Source organism: Candida parapsilosis, contig 005809, assembly GCF_000182765.1.
Source record: "Candida parapsilosis strain CDC317 annotated contig 005809".
Taxonomy (NCBI): domain Eukaryota; kingdom Fungi; phylum Ascomycota; class Pichiomycetes; order Serinales; family Debaryomycetaceae; genus Lodderomyces; species Lodderomyces parapsilosis.
This window is the reverse complement of record NW_023503281.1, coordinates 2,349,606-2,367,570: the sequence shown is the minus strand read 5'-3', so window position 1 is coordinate 2,367,570 and position 17,965 is coordinate 2,349,606. Positions and strand designations below refer to the sequence as shown.

Here is a 17,965-nt window from a genome sequence, read left to right as displayed (position 1 = left end):
GTAAGTGGTAGCTGTTGTAATCAAAATACCTATCATTGGTAACCTGAATTTCTACGAGAAGGCGAACGTGGGTACAAAATACAAACGAATTTATTTGACAGATCTCTTGGATCAACTTTTCTTTTCTTGTATTTCTTCACTTTGTTTTCTTTCTTTAAACAATGGTTTGAGAGAAGGAAAGTTTAATACTGTAAGGGTGTTCTACTGCTGTAGTGGATTATCCGGTATAAACAAACATCCTACTGTTCAGGTCACACATACTTAGTTGGGTAATATCCTTTTCTTATGTTTGAAATCTTCAAAGATCTACAACGATTATATGATCGACCAGCAAAAAGACACAAAAGAAAAACATTAAAATAAAAAATATATTAAAGAAAGATACAGGGTCATTGAATCATACAATCCATATATGGTATCTATGTATCTATATGATAAGGGGTTTATATATGAATATTATTTATGTTTTATAGTTTATATGGATGATTTCCACTTCACTCACAAAATATATATATATATAAAAAGAAAAAAAAAATAACCCCTCTCCCCCCACAATCACAAAGTTTTATTATTTCCCCTCTTCGAAAAAAAAAAAATTCTCTTCCCTATTGTTCTGTAGCTACTTTGTGTAATTTAAGCACTAATTCAGACATCACTGCACATGTTTGTGTAACTTTCATCTTGTCAACTTACCTATAAAAGATATTTGTTTGTTTTTCTATTGGTTCCTCTTGAAATAACAGAGATCAAATCAAACAAACACACAGGAAAAACTAGTCAACTACACTGTATGATATCACTTTGCCTATACGTGGATTTGTAACGTGATGTACTTATTGAGAGAGAGGTAAGCAAACGTACGATTTTTATCACCTTGATGGCTCATCGACCATCTAAATAGACAAGATCTATAGACCCCATTTGGTCAAACGATAGCTCATAATATAAAAACAAACAGTGACCACGACAAACAATGGAAAGCGAAACTTGACCGCGTCCCTAGAGTTAAGTTTTCGTACATTGTATGTTTTGAAGTCAAATACATCTTTTCTTGACCTAATCAAGCGAGATCAAAGTGAAAAGTCATTTTATTGATTTGTAGCCCCTGTCATCTAATAAGGCTGCAAGTACTATCAGCTTGCTGTTGTAGGCTGATTCCATACATCTGATCTCTCTTACTATACAACTTGTTTAAATACACTTTGAAGACAGATTGGAAATTCAAAATACATCAAGTACACAAAACCCCCTTATGTGAATAGCCACAATTTAATGCATTATGCATTAAATCCACTATCAAACTCCGGTTACAACTTCTCCACTTTTGCATCAAACGTTGCATTAACTAACAAAACACAAAACCCGTTCGTTCCTATTGTTTATCTTGTTCTGTCGGGCCAATGATTGACTATAGAACTCATAACCATAATAAAACTCAGACAATTTTTTATTCTATTAATTAGTGTTCTATTTGGCCAAGGGTATAACGCCATCAAAACTCTTACACCTTCTACAGTGTTGAAAAAGAAATGGTCTCTTGCGCCTCGTCCTCGTTGTATTCTTTAAGTAAAGTTTTCATGTTTTCAATTAGTACTCGAGAAGCAACGAGTGGAGGAGAAGAAAAAGGCAATCGAGGATCGAGGCACCAATTAGGTAAAGAAAACGTTTGGTTTATTGTTCGTTTCTTTTTTCTTTCCTTTCCTTCCTCCATGTGTCGCGCACTAGGTGGGGTAATCCAATAAACGAACCGTCTGCACGTGATAAGCTTAACGAAGTTTAATACATTTCGTTGATTCTGGTTGTGTTAATCTTCGCTAATCTTTAGGGGCTATTGAAATTTTGATGATGATGAGGCAGGAGAGGCTTTTGCGAAATGAAATTTGTGTAAATCCAATATTTTCAGAATTTTTGGCAACATTTTCTTGCAAACTTACTGCTCTAAATTTATGAATACTGATTACAAATGAATTTTGAAATCTCTGCTGAGGCAGATGGGTTTGAGAGAGCAATCTCTTCATGGTATCTGATTTTAGCCTATATGAGTCGGATCTACTGATTGGTTGACACGAAGTTAGTTAACAATAAATCGGTACTTTTTTCTGAGTCAAAGTCAAACAACGATAAAGAAGAAAGTTTGTCACGTGTAGTAATAAAATTAGTAATGCAACATTTTCTCTCCTTTCCACCAAAAAAAAATACAATTTAAACTATGACCAAAGTCTAAATTATAAACTAGAATTACAACTCCCACGTTCAAATAATTCATTTCTTTACTTGTCTCTTTCTTCGTTTTCTTTCCACGAAGAGCATTGGATATAGCTAGCGTTTCTCATGCTTGGAGGTCAATGATGTTCTTTCGTAGTCATTGGAACTAGCTCTTGAGCCAATATCAAATAATTCGGTTTGAAATATGTCTTTCGATTTCACCATTTCTTGTGACCCCCCCCCCCCCCCCCGAATTTCCCCATCAGCATTTCCCATTATTTTTTTTCGGGTTGTCAATCTGCCATCGTGTGAAACCATACTCTTCCAAGAGAAGTGCATTTGCAGTATTGTATTTATTTTTTTTGCATCAACAGCTGAAAAATATTAGGGTGGTTTGATTTTTCCACTATGACAATCGTTAATCAATCCGTTATAATATAAATTGTTTTAATGTTTGTGATATTAGACCACCAAGATCTAATCTTCCTGTTGGCGAATTTTGCAACTCTATCTCTTCTCTCAACATGAGGAGGAATATACTCTTTCATCACTCATTGGCTTGGTGTTGAGAAATCCACTGTACTGTTATATTGGTTTTAGGTGATCTGATCTTCATAAGATTTCCAAAGAAAAGAAGAAGAAGAAGTTCTTACAAGCGGAAGTTGTATTCAAAACTCGTTCTCTAGAACAATTAAGAAGGAGAGAAAGAGAATAAGTAATTGTGAAAACATATATATATATATATATATGTATCTCCCCTCTTTATTCCTTTCTTCTTTTCCTCTTTTTTCGCCAAAAGCGAAACGTCACCGTGAGATTGCAAATGAAAGATGTGTTGACATTCTAGCTCTCCTTTGGTTTATGTTCTATCATATTCCAATTGGTGAAGAGTTTACAAATACGATAAATGTAGAATGTGGACTTCTCCATGTATATCTACATGCATCAGCCGCAATCGTTATTATCTTCATTCAATCAGCCGTTTCTCTCTATCATAACGGGTCATTTTTTGAAACAAGTGTTTCACTTCTTCGTCCTCACATTTCGGTATAATCTCTGCCAAACTCTTTCTCTTAAACCGTTTCAAATTGAATTTTTTGAAATGCAAATCATCGTCATCCAATTCTGGCCAATACAATTGCTCCCTATCCTCATCACTATGTATATCATTTTCATTGTAAGTTGGGGTCCCAAACACTCTAAATATACAGCTCAACAAGTGCAAATCACTAATACCCGATTCGTTATTCATTTCTTCGTCAGCATCATTATCGTCAGCTCTTACACCCACATGGTCGTCTCGTATCAATATACTCTTGAAATCAGGAGAGTACAAAATAGTCAACACAATCGCCAATGACCAATAATCAACCTCAAATGAATAATTACTGATACCCAAAATCAATTCCGGTGGCTTATAAATACTGGTACTTACATCAGTATACTTTTGCATCAATGGTTCATCTTCTGGTGGATCCAACAAGTTGTAACAAACACCAAAATCAGCGATTACCGGTTTGGTTATATCTTCGTCGACAAACAAGATGTTTCCTGGTTTTAAATCTCGATGAATTATGTCATTGGCATGGATAAACTTGATGGACGATACTAAATTGGTCACAAGTTGTTTGAGTTGCCACTGGGTGATTATGTTCGATAGCGTATATTTGACGTTGCTAGATCCATCACCACCAAGATCATATCGTGTTCGTTTGCGGCAATACTTTTTATTCATGATCAATTGATTTAAGTTAAATGGATAATATTTCAACACCAATATCACATCTTCGTAGATTTGGAAATCCTCGATATATTTCACTATCCCACCATGTTCTTGCAAGGACTTGATGGCTTTGATTTCTCGTTTAATTGAATGTGGAGGAATTTTAAAATCAACATCGACAATTTTCAAACACACGTAGTTTGATGTGGATGCGTTTGTAGTTGCGATGGCATTTGATGACTTTGGTTTTGCTTTGCATATGTTTGATATAACACTATTGTAGATCAATTGCTTATCTGTGTATAAATCATCTAGTTTCATTGGGTGGATCAAGGTATTAAAAATTGTGTGTTTACAATGTGGTTTCTACAAATCGGAGTTTTTTTTTTTTGATTTGATGATGATACAAAGGGGGTAAAACATTGCAAAAGATCACGCTGCACAAATTTTCTACAACACTGAACAATTTAAACCAAAACCAAACTTATTACGAATTGTTAATTTAAACGATTGTATTGTGATAACTCTTCCTTCAGCTACACCCTTTTCCTTTTGTTTGCTCCCTCATCAAACCCAATATTACGTTTAAACCCAGCATTATTCCCACCATTTTGGCCAATATCACTATCATCAACATAAATCTTTCGATTAGGATATTTCAAATTCAACCCTTCAAATGCATTTTCAGTCACTTTGGGTAACTCCAAAAAGAAATTATGCACCAATGCTTGATCTGCAGTCAATCTTACTTCCGGATCATACTTTAACAAACCATACAACAATTCTAAACATTGTTTATTCTCACCACCAATCATCTTGTACCATTGTGATAAATTTGACGAGTAAGTTTGTGTGATTTGTTGAGTAAACGAAACAAATTCGGGATACTTGTTCAAACTTGGCCAATTCTTCAAATTGGGCGTACCCATAACCTCAATGATTTTTTGAAATTGATTTCTTTGAAATGGAACCAGTTTTTTATTATTTATATCAATCTTGGCCTCTTCTCCCTTGAATATGGGTCGCAATGATAACAATTCTGCCAATATGCACCCGACTGCCCACAAGTCAATCGCTGGAGTATAATGTCGAGTCCCCAATAATAACTCGGGTGCTCGATACCAGATTGTAACGACAACTTTATCACCAGTATAAAGACTCTGCAATGGATTGTTAAATTTACGCGCCAATCCCAAATCGCCAATCTTGACACATCCATTCGATGTCACCATAATGTTGGCTGGTTTCAAATCTCGATGAAAGATCCAATTCTTGTGCAAAAAAGTAACACCATTAAGTATCTGCCAAATTAATGACTTTATTGTCGGTAATGGTATTGGCTTCAATTCTGGATGTGAATGATAATGTATAATTTGCAACAAATCATGCTCACAAAATTCAAAAATCATATAGATGCTCTTGTTTTCCAAAATAATGTCTGTTAACTTAGTAATGTTTTTGTTATTCAATTCTCGACATAGTGACATTTCCCGAATGGCACTTTGGCTGATTCCAGTGTATTGTGCTGCCTCATTGGCAATTTCACGATTGAAATTCTTACTCCCATTACCAGCGGTATTGTTCTTGCTATTTGAGCTTTGATGGTTATCACTCTTGAACTTTTTAATGGCATAGTACTGTATTACTGGCCCCGATGATTCAAGGGAGTTTTCATCGGGTGGAACCGACCCTTCCTTCGAGTCGGTCTCATTAATATGGTCATTTGCATTAGCTTTACCAATGCGATCGCCATCATTAGGACCCACGCCATTACCTCCATCGGCTAAGCCTCCATGTATCACACCGAACTTCCCCCTTTCTTCGCCATCTTTTGTATTATTTGCATTTGTTCGAAGTTTGGCTTTGTAAACCTTACCATATGTACCGGCAGCTATATAGCCCAAAATTTGATAGGTGGAAAGCACTGAATCTCGAGTCATATCTTTTCGATGTTTGAATGGTCCTAGTGTGAGTATTGAACTCGACGCCATTAATGCTGGTTGTGGCACTGTGGGGAGTTGTTGATTCAGCTGGTGCGATGATGCATAATTGTTTTTGCTATTCTGATACGTCGGTGGTGCAAATGGATTATTGGCTGGTAACGTATTTGTCAAGGCTTGTGAGTACGATTGTCCCACATCGTGCTGTCGATATTGTGCCGATGGATGCAAATGTTGAGATTGATTTGTACGTTGTTGAGGTTTGTCACGTAATGTTTGGCCATCACTTTGTTGTTTCTGTGTTGAATTCATTACTACTCTTTTCATTATCCAACAAAGATGGACCTATATATCCATGTTATTGATCCAGTTCGTGTAAAGCTGGTTTTCTGTAGGGGAGGGGGGGTATTTATTTTAGTTTCAGCAGTTCGAAAACTTTGGATGAAATTGTCACCTCTCGTTCGGATTTGGGAAATATTTTCGCGCAAATCCCGCCGGTTGCCATAAGAAATCAGGTGGGTGCAAAAAAAAACCGCATTGTACAGTCGTATACTATTACATGAAGTCTATCTAAAATTTTAACCCTTCCAACCCGTTTAGCGAATCACTAAAAGGCAGGGGCGTCGTCGGTGGATTCTCAGCACGATTCGATTGTTCTGGTACAATGCCAAACTCATAATCAGCATTGAGACTTAACAAATTGTCAACTCGCGAACTTTCGTATTCATTCTTTAGTCTTGTTGTTATCTCCTTTTGTTCTTCGATGATTTCTTCCTTGATCTTTTGGATCTCTGCTAAGTCGTCCCATTTGAAACTGGATGTGAATTTGTTAACATAATAAAAAGTACCCGATATACTTTGGTCTAGGACGACTAGACCTGAATCAATAGATTTATCTAATTCCTCCATGGTCACATTATAGGACCAATTCAATGCATGGGATATCTCAGATACAGTAGCCCCATAGCAACCATTTTCGTGATCAAGACCGTCATTATCACCGTCATCAACCATCTTCGCCCTTATAAAGCTTCTCTTATACTTATGCTCTTGTTGACTCAAAAACTCAACAATAAACTCACTATATGAGTTGGCGTGGACTCTAGGTCGAATGACAACAAGTTCACTTTTTTCGTATTTGTTCAGGACCACTGGTAAATTCAATGTGTCAAACAAATCAATCAGTTTTCTAAAATCAACAATGTCAACCAATTCAGTGCCAAACCCAGAACATTTTACTAGAAACCGATTGTATTCAGCAAACAAATCCGGCAAAGTGATCATCGAAGACTTTTTGGTTAGCACAAAACTGGTCAAGTATTCACTCATATGTCGACTGAGTTCACTATGGTACAATTTTGATGTGCGACTAATGGTCAACGGTGGAATATTCTTGTAAATGGTTTTATCATCCTTGCTCACTAACAACCTCTTAAACGAGGATGAAAGTTTGATCAAGTCTTCAAATTTAAACATCAATTGCTCCAAATCATCCAATGACGAACCAAGTATTTTTTCATTGTTTTTCCTCTGTTGTTCACCAAAAGCTTCCAAAGCATGAATCCCTGCTCCATTTGGTCTCATTGACTGCTCTTTCCTTGCTTCTAATTTTTTAGCATTTTGATTGATACCTCCTTTCATTCTCAAATTCTCCCACTTGACTTCATCTATCAAGGTCGCAACTTCTTGAAAAAATTGAGCTTCGCCGCCTTTATGGAAACTGATTTTGATATATGGTCGGTTGTTGGTATATTGCTCATCCCCTTCAAGCTTCAAGTCAAGGGGGTTCGCTTCGGTTGAGATATCATCTAAATCCCTGTTCATTTCAGTAGTGGATCTCCCCAATTCAGTACCACACATTTCGCAAAATTTTATCGATTTGTGATTGATAAATGTACATGTCGGGCATTGGCCAGTGAGTACTGTGAAAGAGACGGGTTCTGGTGTCAGATTTGCAGGTGATGGAGTACCTTCAATCAAACCATTTGCCGGACTTGAAGGTGTTGGTGTCAATGACATACTATTGGAAATATATCCACTAGACTTGTTCAACATATCTTGCCTGAAATTCTTATTGGTGACGCCACACGCTATACATTTAGGTGGTTCCATGTCGGCACCCACTCCAGCAGGGACGTGGTTTTGAAAAGAGCAAATCTTGCAAATCCAGTCAAACCCATTGATGGTTTGTGTCTTTGACTTGCCATCATTTTTCAAACTCTCAACTTTGATATATAACTTAACCTTTGGCGAAGATCGTAGAAACCGTTCTATCAATTCAGCTGAAGTAAGCTGGTCAATCCGAATAGCAATGCTTCTCTTAGTATCGTTGTTATCATAGTAGATAATCCTTTTGTTTGTCAAATACACTCTTCCATTTTGATGAAGTATTATCTTCTGCTTTCCCTGGTACAACCCAACGTCATCCTTGATATAAACGTTAAACTCTCCCTCTTCAAGTATTGGTCTGTCACTTCTGTTAATTTTAATGGGTTGCCATATTTTCAACCAGGACATTGATCGCACTCTTTATATGGTTGTACTCTTGCTCTGCTTCAGTGAAGTTTGCTCTAATTAGGATCTCCTCTTTTTGCTTTCAAGTATCATATAGCCATGTATGTAAACGATCAGTGGTTTTAGTTTGACCACTATACTCTTTAATCAACACTTGATTTGCTTTCGTTTTCTCTTGCAATTAACAACCACCTTTTTCTGGATCATACGAAAAATATCTTGATTTTCGAGTCACCACCCACACAATCATTGATTACATCGAAAAACAGGCTTGTACCTTGTTAATGGATCCTATTCATAGTGGCTTATTGAAAATCGCATCGTGTTCCTGTATACTGACCAAACAGAATTGTTACATCCGACCTCCACAAAGTGATTGAATCAAATAGCTGCAACTGAATCAAACCCTGTTATATATATTCAGCTCCTCTTTAAAGAAATCACAGCTGGCACATTTGCCTTTTACTTTCCCCAAGCATGGCATTTTTATTCAAACGTGATCCTAAAAGTCCACCTGAGCTAGTGAGAGCTTTAAACGATCAGCTAATCAAGCTCGATAACACCAACGATCCTTCCACTTACAAGAAATCACAGGATGATGCTGGGCGATATCTAAAGCAAATTAAGGCCATTATATACGGCGACGATGAAAATGAACCCCAACAGGATCAGATACAACTATTATTGACCGAGATTTTACAATCAAACAGTTTGTACTTGTCTACATTCACTTTACCCAAATTGGATTTTGATTCACGAAAGGACGTGGTTGTCATGTACTCAACTTTGTTACGACGAAATTCCTTAAATGGTATGAAACAACCAGCAACCACATCTCTGTCTCCTCCTCCAGTTGTGGATTACCTACTTCACGCACAACCCAAAATTTTAGACTACCTTTTAAGAGGTCCCGAGCATTCTGAAATAGCTCTTGTCACCGGTCAGATAATTCGGGATTGCATAAAATTTGAAAAGATCAACAAGCATGTCTTATACAGCCCTTCGTTTTGGAATTTGTTCAAGTATGTCGAGAATCCTACGTTTGAAATTGCTTGTGATGCTATGATGACCTTAAATGATGTATTGACTATTCATAAAAAATTGGTGTCTGAATTTTTGGCAAACAACTACGAGGCATTCATGACAAAAATTAATGGGTTAATCAAATCAACAAACTATGTTACCAAGCGGCAAAGTGTCAAACTTCTCAATGATTTAGTGTCTGAAAAGGCCAATTTACAATTCTTGCACAAATACTTTGCTGATACAAGGAATCTCAAATACACGATGTTGCTTTTGAGTGAAAAGCTGAAAAATTTACAGTTGGAAGGATTCCATCTCTTGAAGTTTTTCGTTGCAAATCCAAAAAGAACCCCGAAAGTGAATGAAACTTTGATAAAGAATAAGTTCAACTTTCTCGAATTTTTTAAAACCTTTGATGTTGCGAGCTTCCATGATTCCAGTTTACTCGAGGAGAGAAATTATGTCATCAAGCAAATTGAGGAGTTACCGGATAAAAATGCTGTAAATTAATCTATCATATTCATAGTCTTATGTACTTAACGGTAAGAGCTGAGAGAGCAACGACATGAGTCAAGTTTTATAAACCTACTCAGCTACTCTAGACCAGTTCTTGTATTCCTCTTCACCGTATTGAATCTTTCTGATCCATTCTGCTACTTCAGCCGTCAATTCACCCGAATTTCCAAGGGATACAGGCACGGGGATATCTTCTCCCTTGAATCCAATATTTTTGATGGGAGAAACAACAGCTGCGGTACCAGCACCAAATGCTTCCACCAAATTCCCATTCTCGGCTGCTTTCTTCACCTCATGAATTGTAAATTTCCTTTCAGTAACGATCCATTCATCTTTGGGCAATCTGGTTCTGGCTAACTCTAAAATCGAGTCTCTTGTTACTCCTTCCAATATTGTTCCATCGAGAGGAGCAGTCGTTAACTCCTTTTTGCCTGTATCGGGGTCTCGGAATACAAAAAAGGCATTCATAGTTCCAACTTCCGTGATGAATCCCTCATCTCCAAATAACCACAAGTTTTGATGGAAGCCTCTTTTAGAAGCTTGTAATTGTGGCAAGACGCATGGCGCGTAATTTGCTCCCAATTTTTTGTCCCCAACACCTCCTGGCCATGCCCTTACAGCATAGTCAGTAGCCTCCAAGTTGACAGGTTTGAATCCACTCGAATAGTAAGGTCCAACTGGCGAAGCAATGACAAACAATAAAGCTTTATCTGGAGTACTGACTCCTAATGACGCGGTTGTTCCAATCAAAGTAGGTCTAAGGTACAATGAGTAACCCTTTCCCTCAGGTACAAAATCCTGATCAAGAATCAACAATTGATCGATCAATTTTTGCAATTCTTCTCCATCAAACTGCGGCAAAGCAATTCTCTCCGCTGACTTGTTCATCCTAGCCATGTTTTTGTCGCCTCTAAAAGTTCTTATCTTACCATCGCGGTCTCTATAAGCCTTCATACCTTCGAACAATTCAAAAGCGTAATGAAATACAATTGTGGATGGATCAAGTGATAAATTGTGATATGGCGAAATCTTGGGTGCCCCCCAACCAGTCTCGGCATCCCACTCAACCTCCAACATATGGTCCGTAAACGTTTTACCAAAAACCAACTCATTTTTGGGAAGTTTCGGTTTGGGGCTGGTTGTTTTTTCAATTACCAACTTTGATGCATTTAAAGGGGCGACTGTTTGCGTAGAGTTGAAACGATAAAATGGCCTGGGTACCAATGTTCGAGATAAAAGCGGAAAGCTTCTTTTAAGGGCTTGCATTCTCAATGAATGATAACGAGTGAACAGGAGCTGAAAACTTTTCAATGAGTCAGATGCTATCTGTGAATCATACCTACAAAAAAAAAACGAAGACAACGATCCATAATTATCCGAAGGCGCTACCGTTCGTGGCATAAAGGCGGACCACACTGACCAAGTGTGGTGCTAGAGGCTCCAAAGACAATTTAAGTGCGTGAGTTGAGGTGTAGGTTGAGAGAGTGAGGATTCTTGGACGGGCAGTGTCACCCACTTGTAATCTTGGTAAGACATCTATCGCATGTTTACCTCAAGAACTTCCAGTTTGGAAAGGCATGAAACGATCGGAGTCTCTTGGGTATTATACATAAGCAAGGTATCAGTAGATTGTAGCGTCATTCAAGACTTGCCACAAGTGCCAGTGTTGTCAATTCAAAAACTTCTGCTCCTTGTTTACACCGAAATTTCGATCAAAAGTCTCAACAAAGAACAAAGAAAAAATTCATAGGAAAATGAGGTGTTGAACAACCAGTCAATCATCAACAACAAGAAGGTTTCGTTTCGTTTCGTTTCTTTCTTTTTTTTTTTGGTTTTTTCTCGAAAGATCCAATTGAGACGATAGCGATTACCATCCAAAGGGGGAAGTGTACTTATTGTGAGCCAAGTTTTGCAATTTTTTGAGCTGCCCACCAAAGAAGCAATTTTTAATCCCTTTCCATCAACAGAAAAAGGAGCCATCCAATCTAACCTACAATAATGTCTGAAGTATGTATTAAAAAAAACTGGAGCGATTGTCACATTGTTAGAATTGGGGTCATCAGTGGCAGATGCTTATGAGGCCTTATGAATTCCCTTTCCAATGTAGCCTAATACTAACAAACTCCATTTTTTTAGGTTAAAAGAACAATTAGAATTACTACTGAACAACACATCCTTCATGATGTCCCCCCAGTTGAGAACTACCCTATGAGAAAATGGTCCATCCAAATAACTATGCTCGATTCTGAGGGAAAAGAAATCCCAGCAAAAATTTTGGACAAAGTTACGTATACTTTGCACCCAACTTTTGCCAATCCCATAAGAGTCATCAAACAGCAGCCATTCAAGATCGAAGAACAAGGATGGGGTGAATTTGACATACCTATTTCCATACACATCTTAGGTATAAACGGAAAACCCGGTGAGCGTAAATTCCAGCACGACTTGAACTTTTTAAAAGAGAAATACGTCAATGACCATGTGATTTCTATCCCAGTAGGTCCACACAAGAACCCTCAATTGAACAAGATCCTAACAGAGAGTGGTCGTTTGCCATTTGATGAAGCAGGCAATTCTGCTGGTGCTTCTGCTGCTGGGGGGCTCAAGAGAAAATTGGATGCGCCAAATGGTGCACAATCTCAAGCTAACGCCGCCGATAGGAAAAAGTTGAAAGGTGCATTCAAAGGTAATATAGACTTAGAGAAATTGGCCAATGGATTGAGTAAATTGAGCGAAGACGATTTGATTGTGGTGGTTCAGATGGTTACTGATAACAGGACCAATGAGATGAATATCAAGAATGATATTGATAATGGGGAGTTTACTATGGACTTGTACACTTTGCCTGACTCCTTATTGAAGAGTTTGTGGGATTATGTGAAGAAACATACGGGAGAGATTTAAAAGAGAGAGGGAACTAGTAGTGTGTGTAAGATGATGATGTAATTTTTTAAACAATGTTAACTTTAACCGCCGACTAATTTTCTACTATACGCTCCATACTTTTATTGTTGAATCCCATGAGCCTGTCGCCAATGCAACACCATCAGGGCTAACAGTTACTCTGCTTATTTTGTTCAAGTGCTCGCTTCCCAAAGTGCCGATTACCTCGTTTTTTAAAGTGTCCCACACAACACACCCATGATCTGAGTAGCAAGAGTACAACAACCTTCCACTCTTTCCAAAATCCAATGAGAATACACCAGAATTCTCCAAAGTTGAATCTCGGGAGCTTATGCTAAATCCATCGCTAGAAGCTAATGACGCGTTCATCTGTGCACTTGACGGAGTCAACATCGAGTAGCTATTTCCAAGCGGATACGTCTTTCTGTCCATGGGGGTAGTGGGTGATATCGCTTGGATGCCCATGCCGCTGCCGCTCCCGTAAAAAGGCTGCATGCTTCTAATCTCCATGTTCAATGAATAATGAGCTAGCTCACAGTCACTCCTGAGGTCAATTAATCTAATCTGACCATCGTCGGACCCCACAGCAAATGCATTCCCATCCGGGAACACTTTTACGCAATTAACATCGCTGTTGGAAATACTAAAACTTTGTGTTGGTGTCGGCAGTCTCAAATCCCATACCTTAGCGTACCCATCTGAAGATCCACTGATGAAGAGGTTGTTCAGCAAAATATTGGTTGGGAACACAGTAAGACACAATACATCTCCTACATGGTCGATGAAATCACGAGATTTGGACCCCTTTGTGATATCCCATAACATACATGTCATGTCGCCACTACTAGTGACGATAGAGTTATTGCCAATGAACTCACACTCCGAAATATATGCTGTGTGGCTTTTGAAAATTGATTGAACAGACTGAAAAAATCCAGTTTGCATCGGGAATGCATTGCTTCGAAATTGTTGCCGTATCTGAACAGGATTGTTTAAAGTATCGGGCTTGATCTTGTATACGGTACAGTTGTTGTCCAATCCAGCGGAAGCCACTAGTTTTTCATTTGGGGATATGCTACACGTGAGAGCCCAAGGATTGTCTAGTTGAATAGCTTGCTTTTTGTATCCAGTGATTGTATCCCAAAGAATCATATAGCCATCTTGAGATGCTGACAATATCTTTGATGAATCTGCATTCCAGCACAACTTTGCTACTTTATTTTGGTGCCCACGCAAGGTGTTGTATAGCCTTAATTTGCATGAATCTCGGGGTATTGTTGCAACGTTTACAGATGCTCTTTGCAAGTTGGTGTCTTGCGTTCGATTTTTGACATTGATTATTTCGTCATACAATAACTTGGCTTTCTGCTTTGCCACTTCAATCTGCTTCAGGAGAGGCTCTTGATCAATTTGCTGCTCTTGCAGCTTGATGGTTGATTGTAGATTGTGATGGAAAACCAGATTACCAGGTTTCTGGGGTGAAAATGTTGTTGTCGAATTTCGATTATTAGTAGGATGCATTGTCAATTGCTGATGTAGCCAGGAATTGCTTTTTAGTTGTTTAACTTGCCACTTGTAGCTTTTGGTAAGGTATGGAGTGAACGGTTCGTAACCAAACTAGAGGTGGAGCACAAACTTTGCAAGTCCAAATTTTTTGCTAGAGTAGAGACAAGAGCGAAGTGGAAACAGCAGAATTCACTTAAAAGGAGAGGGTAAATTGACTGCAAAGTTTATTAATTTGAATATTATAAGTCTGAGTTCAAATATTATATAAAGTCTGATGGTGTAAAATGTGACGCAAAGTTTGAATGTAGTGACCCAAAAGAAGAACGACACTATGTTAAATTTTGAATCATTGCAGTGATTAATACCGAAAACGTCAACCTGAAACAATTTTCGGGAAGAGTGGAATTATAATGAAGCAAGAATTGGGAATATTCTGCATGACACTGAGAAACCGTATAAACTAAAAGCTTGCTTTGACATGATACTTCAGTAATAGGACAGCAAATGCAGCCTTGGTCAACCTCGTTGCAAATTTAAAAACGCGACATTGCAGATGTGCAGTGTCGGGACACACAATCGCCTTGTCCCCACTGCGCTTGTGTGAGCCACGGTACTATTTTGTTTGGGTTGCGCACAAAGTCGTTTCATCCAATCTGCATTTTAGCATCTTACAGTTGCGCTTCGACGTTACGTCATCCCGTCCCCTCTCTCTCCGTTTCCAACATTCAGAAATAGTTCCACTTCCTCACGCGAAAGAAACTAGTGGCTTGAGGTGCGGTTGAGCCACACTAAGCGAAAGAGCAGCCCCAAAGTGGCTATCCACGTAAAAGAATCTTCCTCGGGAATTGATTGAGTGTAATATAACCAAATGTCGTTCTCACTTAAAGCTGCTATCGATGTTCTCATCATCACGATATTGTTCATTCTGCTCTTGCTGCTTCTGCTGTTGCTCCTTGGCCTGCTCCTGTTGTTGTCGCCTCTTTTGATTATGCACATTAGGAACTGGTGCAGCAGCTGTTTTTTCCTGACGCGAAACACTCCTTTTGACCCTGTCCTCCAAATTACCAGTAACAGTTTTCAAGTACAGGGGCAACTCCATCCCATTTTTCAAATAAAAAACCTTCCAGTTACGAGCTTTGTCCTTGAGCTGAACTTGGTTTCGATTCTTCAAGGCTTCATTGATCTTACCGCCTTTGCCGAATAACTCAAGAATTTTTGACCAATGGGGCCCATTTAACTCTAACGCATGTCTGAAGGCTTTCTCCTCATCTCGAGTCCAAGGTCTTCTCTGACTGGGCTTATGTCCATTTACATGTATTTGCTGTTCTCTGATCTCCGAAGGCAAAAGCTTAGCAGTATCGGCAGAGTCGCTATCATCATCACCGTTCCTAGACGGACGATAGTTCATTTTAGCATTGATTTGATCATACATTTCTGGACTTATGGGGCTGTACTCCTTCTTTTCGCGAACGGGCTTTCCGCTCTTGCCCCAAATCAAATATCCCATGTTTTTGGAAACGTAATCGAAAAGATCCCTTAAAAAGGTGAACCATTTAAATTCTTCGCTCAAGGGAATTTGCGTTTCGTCCTCGTTATAGTTGAGCAAAAATGCTTTTCTTGATCTACACCTTTCAACAAAATCAGCTTCCGAGGGTAACAACAAGTCCACATTTCTTCTAGCCAATAATATCTGATCCAAATTATCCGGCAAAATATCCTCCAAAATTTCCTCCCTTGATCGCTCTCCTGCTTCGATTGCCGAGATGTACGCTTGCGTTTTCAAATCAAGATACAACATTGCTTGTGGCTTTAACAACTTTCCAATCTTTCCTCCCACATTTGAGCCTGCTCCCGATTGTATTGTGGTCGCCAAGGAGTTTGCGGTGTCCAAGTAGCTCGAATCACTTAAGTGATATTTGATATCCAAGTCATGAGCAGGACAAAATATATCCAAAAACGATTCATTCAAGTAAAAGAATCCAACTTCCATGGTACCCAAAGCCGCTGCTAAAAAAGTTGCCAAATTTACTTTTCGAAGAGTTGATTCAATACTCTGTTCTTTGTTCTTGAAGACGCGAGGAGTTTCTTCACCAGTATGCCACATGCCTGGTGCAATATGATCAACAGTTAAAAAAGGATCTTCTTCGGAATAAAGTCTTTTTGTAAATTCAAATAATGAGGTCAAATCGCGATACGTTGCACCTTCTGGAGTTTCTGCGTTGGAAGCAATGTCAATGATCTTTTTGTAGGATGACTTCGCGACAATGCGTAGCAACTGCGTCGATAAGTTGTCCAAAGTTGGTAAAGTGTTGATTAAAAGTTGGATCCTTGGGGGTAGAAAATCTGCCCCTACAATGGGCAAAGGTAGCACAGATAAATTTGCCTGTGTAAATACAGCATGTCTGGAATCTACATTCAAGTGTGGATACTGTGATGACAACGATGAATAAGCAACATGTGCCGCATTTGTATTGAAAAGTTCTGAGTCTGATGGTATTGCAGATACAGAGGGACGATCTGTTTGTTGCTTATTGTGACGAGACACGTTCTCCTGATTTATTGATTTAGCAGATGCATTATCAGATGCATTTTTGTCCTTGTCGGTTACCGGCCCTTCGAGGCGGTCGCCGAGCCCAAGGGGCTCACGTTGTTGTTGTTGTTGTTGCTGCTGCTGCTGCTGCTGTTGCTGTTGCTGCAATTGTCGTAATTGGTCATGCGCCTTTTGAATTAGACTTGAAGCAGCATCATCTTCAGTTCCACCCGATACGGCATGATCCTTGCTGCTGCCTTCATGAGATGAGTTGTCGACGAAATTAATGGAATCGGTCTTGCCGGGACTCAATCCTGACAGTATTGCTTCCGCATTTGACTCATCAATTTTTTGTCTCTTCCGCTCTTGATCATAATCAGAGTGAGGAGGATTATGTTGCTGTTCGTCGCGAACGAGCTGTTCGTGCTCTTGCGAATCTTTTGTCAATTCATGTGCAATCGATGAGATCGCTTCTTCAGCAGATATTTCCGCTTGACTTCGTTGGTTTGGTGATTGCTTCTGTTGCAATATATCATCGATGTTGTGATGTTCCATACTTTGTAAACTGATGGGAGGATGGTGGCCAGTCGTGTGCTTCGTTTAGTCCAACGTATCTTTTCTCAGTATATTGTGTTATCAAAGATAGACGTGAAGAATTTTGTTTACATTTTGTTAACTATTGTTGCATAACATTTTTTTCAGTCTTGTTTCAACATGAACCACATTAAGTACACGCCAGAATGAAGGTGACCAGTTCCCTCAAATACATGTTAGTGATTATAGCCTAACTGAGTTACAAACCTGTCTTTGGTATCTTCTTGGCATCTGTGTAGAACCAACAAGTACAAGCAGTCTTGGTTTAGTTCATCACTTGTTGAGAATAACCGCTTAGGAAGAGGGCATTTAAGTAACACTCACTCGAAAACGCGCCCAGAAACCGCACAACAGAGAGCTACGTATGCATTCAAGTTCATTGAATAACTCCATTTACTTAAAACCACAAAGCTTATGATTTCGGTTGTTATTTCCGTTGAGAAATCTATTTCCTCTTTTTATTTTTAGCGGGATGCTTGCCGAATTAGGAAATGCGCTATTCTTTTGGAA

General features: G+C 38.8%; 8 protein-coding genes across 8 annotated transcripts; 2 read left to right on the top strand and 6 right to left on the bottom strand. All coding sequences in view use genetic code 12, as the record gives it.

Moving 5' to 3' along the window:
* Window positions 1–3,172: 3,172 nt before the first annotated feature.
* CAK1 (cyclin-dependent protein kinase-activating kinase) lies at window positions 3,173–4,249 on the bottom strand (the record flags this gene model as incomplete). Its single annotated transcript, XM_036810060.1, has 1 exon — window positions 3,173–4,249. The coding sequence occupies one exon, from the start codon at window positions 4,247–4,249 to the stop codon at window positions 3,173–3,175; it is 1,077 nt and encodes a 358-aa protein (XP_036666635.1).
* Window positions 4,250–4,464: 215 nt separating this feature from the next.
* Window positions 4,465–6,180, bottom strand: SSN3 (cyclin-dependent serine/threonine protein kinase; the record flags this gene model as incomplete). The annotated part of the gene is made up of 1 exon (XM_036810059.1): window positions 4,465–6,180. One exon carries the CDS (start codon window positions 6,178–6,180, stop codon window positions 4,465–4,467), a length of 1,716 nt encoding a protein of 571 aa, XP_036666634.1.
* Window positions 6,181–6,438: 258 nt separating this feature from the next.
* Window positions 6,439–8,385, bottom strand: VPS36 (ESCRT-II subunit protein; the record flags this gene model as incomplete). Its single annotated transcript, XM_036810058.1, has 1 exon — window positions 6,439–8,385. One exon carries the CDS (start codon window positions 8,383–8,385, stop codon window positions 6,439–6,441), a length of 1,947 nt encoding a protein of 648 aa, XP_036666633.1.
* A 474-nt stretch (window positions 8,386–8,859) lies between these two features.
* HYM1 (Hym1p) lies at window positions 8,860–9,915 on the top strand (the record flags this gene model as incomplete). The annotated part of the gene is made up of 1 exon (XM_036810057.1): window positions 8,860–9,915. One exon carries the CDS (start codon window positions 8,860–8,862, stop codon window positions 9,913–9,915), a length of 1,056 nt encoding a protein of 351 aa, XP_036666632.1.
* Window positions 9,916–9,990: 75 nt separating this feature from the next.
* BAT21 (branched-chain-amino-acid transaminase) lies at window positions 9,991–11,187 on the bottom strand (the record flags this gene model as incomplete). Its single annotated transcript, XM_036810055.1, has 1 exon — window positions 9,991–11,187. One exon carries the CDS (start codon window positions 11,185–11,187, stop codon window positions 9,991–9,993), a length of 1,197 nt encoding a protein of 398 aa, XP_036666631.1.
* Window positions 11,188–11,919: 732 nt separating this feature from the next.
* Window positions 11,920–12,825, top strand: TAF14 (TATA-binding protein-associated factor; the record flags this gene model as incomplete). Its single annotated transcript, XM_036810054.1, has 2 exons — window positions 11,920–11,928; window positions 12,058–12,825. The coding sequence occupies 2 exons, from the start codon at window positions 11,920–11,922 to the stop codon at window positions 12,823–12,825; spliced, it is 777 nt and encodes a 258-aa protein (XP_036666630.1).
* Window positions 12,826–12,909: 84 nt separating this feature from the next.
* Window positions 12,910–14,346, bottom strand: STE4 (G protein subunit beta; the record flags this gene model as incomplete). The annotated part of the gene is made up of 1 exon (XM_036810053.1): window positions 12,910–14,346. One exon carries the CDS (start codon window positions 14,344–14,346, stop codon window positions 12,910–12,912), a length of 1,437 nt encoding a protein of 478 aa, XP_036666629.1.
* An 862-nt stretch (window positions 14,347–15,208) lies between these two features.
* On the bottom strand, window positions 15,209–17,416 carry TBF1 (Tbf1p; the record flags this gene model as incomplete). Its single annotated transcript, XM_036810052.1, has 1 exon — window positions 15,209–17,416. The coding sequence occupies one exon, from the start codon at window positions 17,414–17,416 to the stop codon at window positions 15,209–15,211; it is 2,208 nt and encodes a 735-aa protein (XP_036666628.1).
* Between the last annotated feature and the right edge of the window lie 549 nt (window positions 17,417–17,965).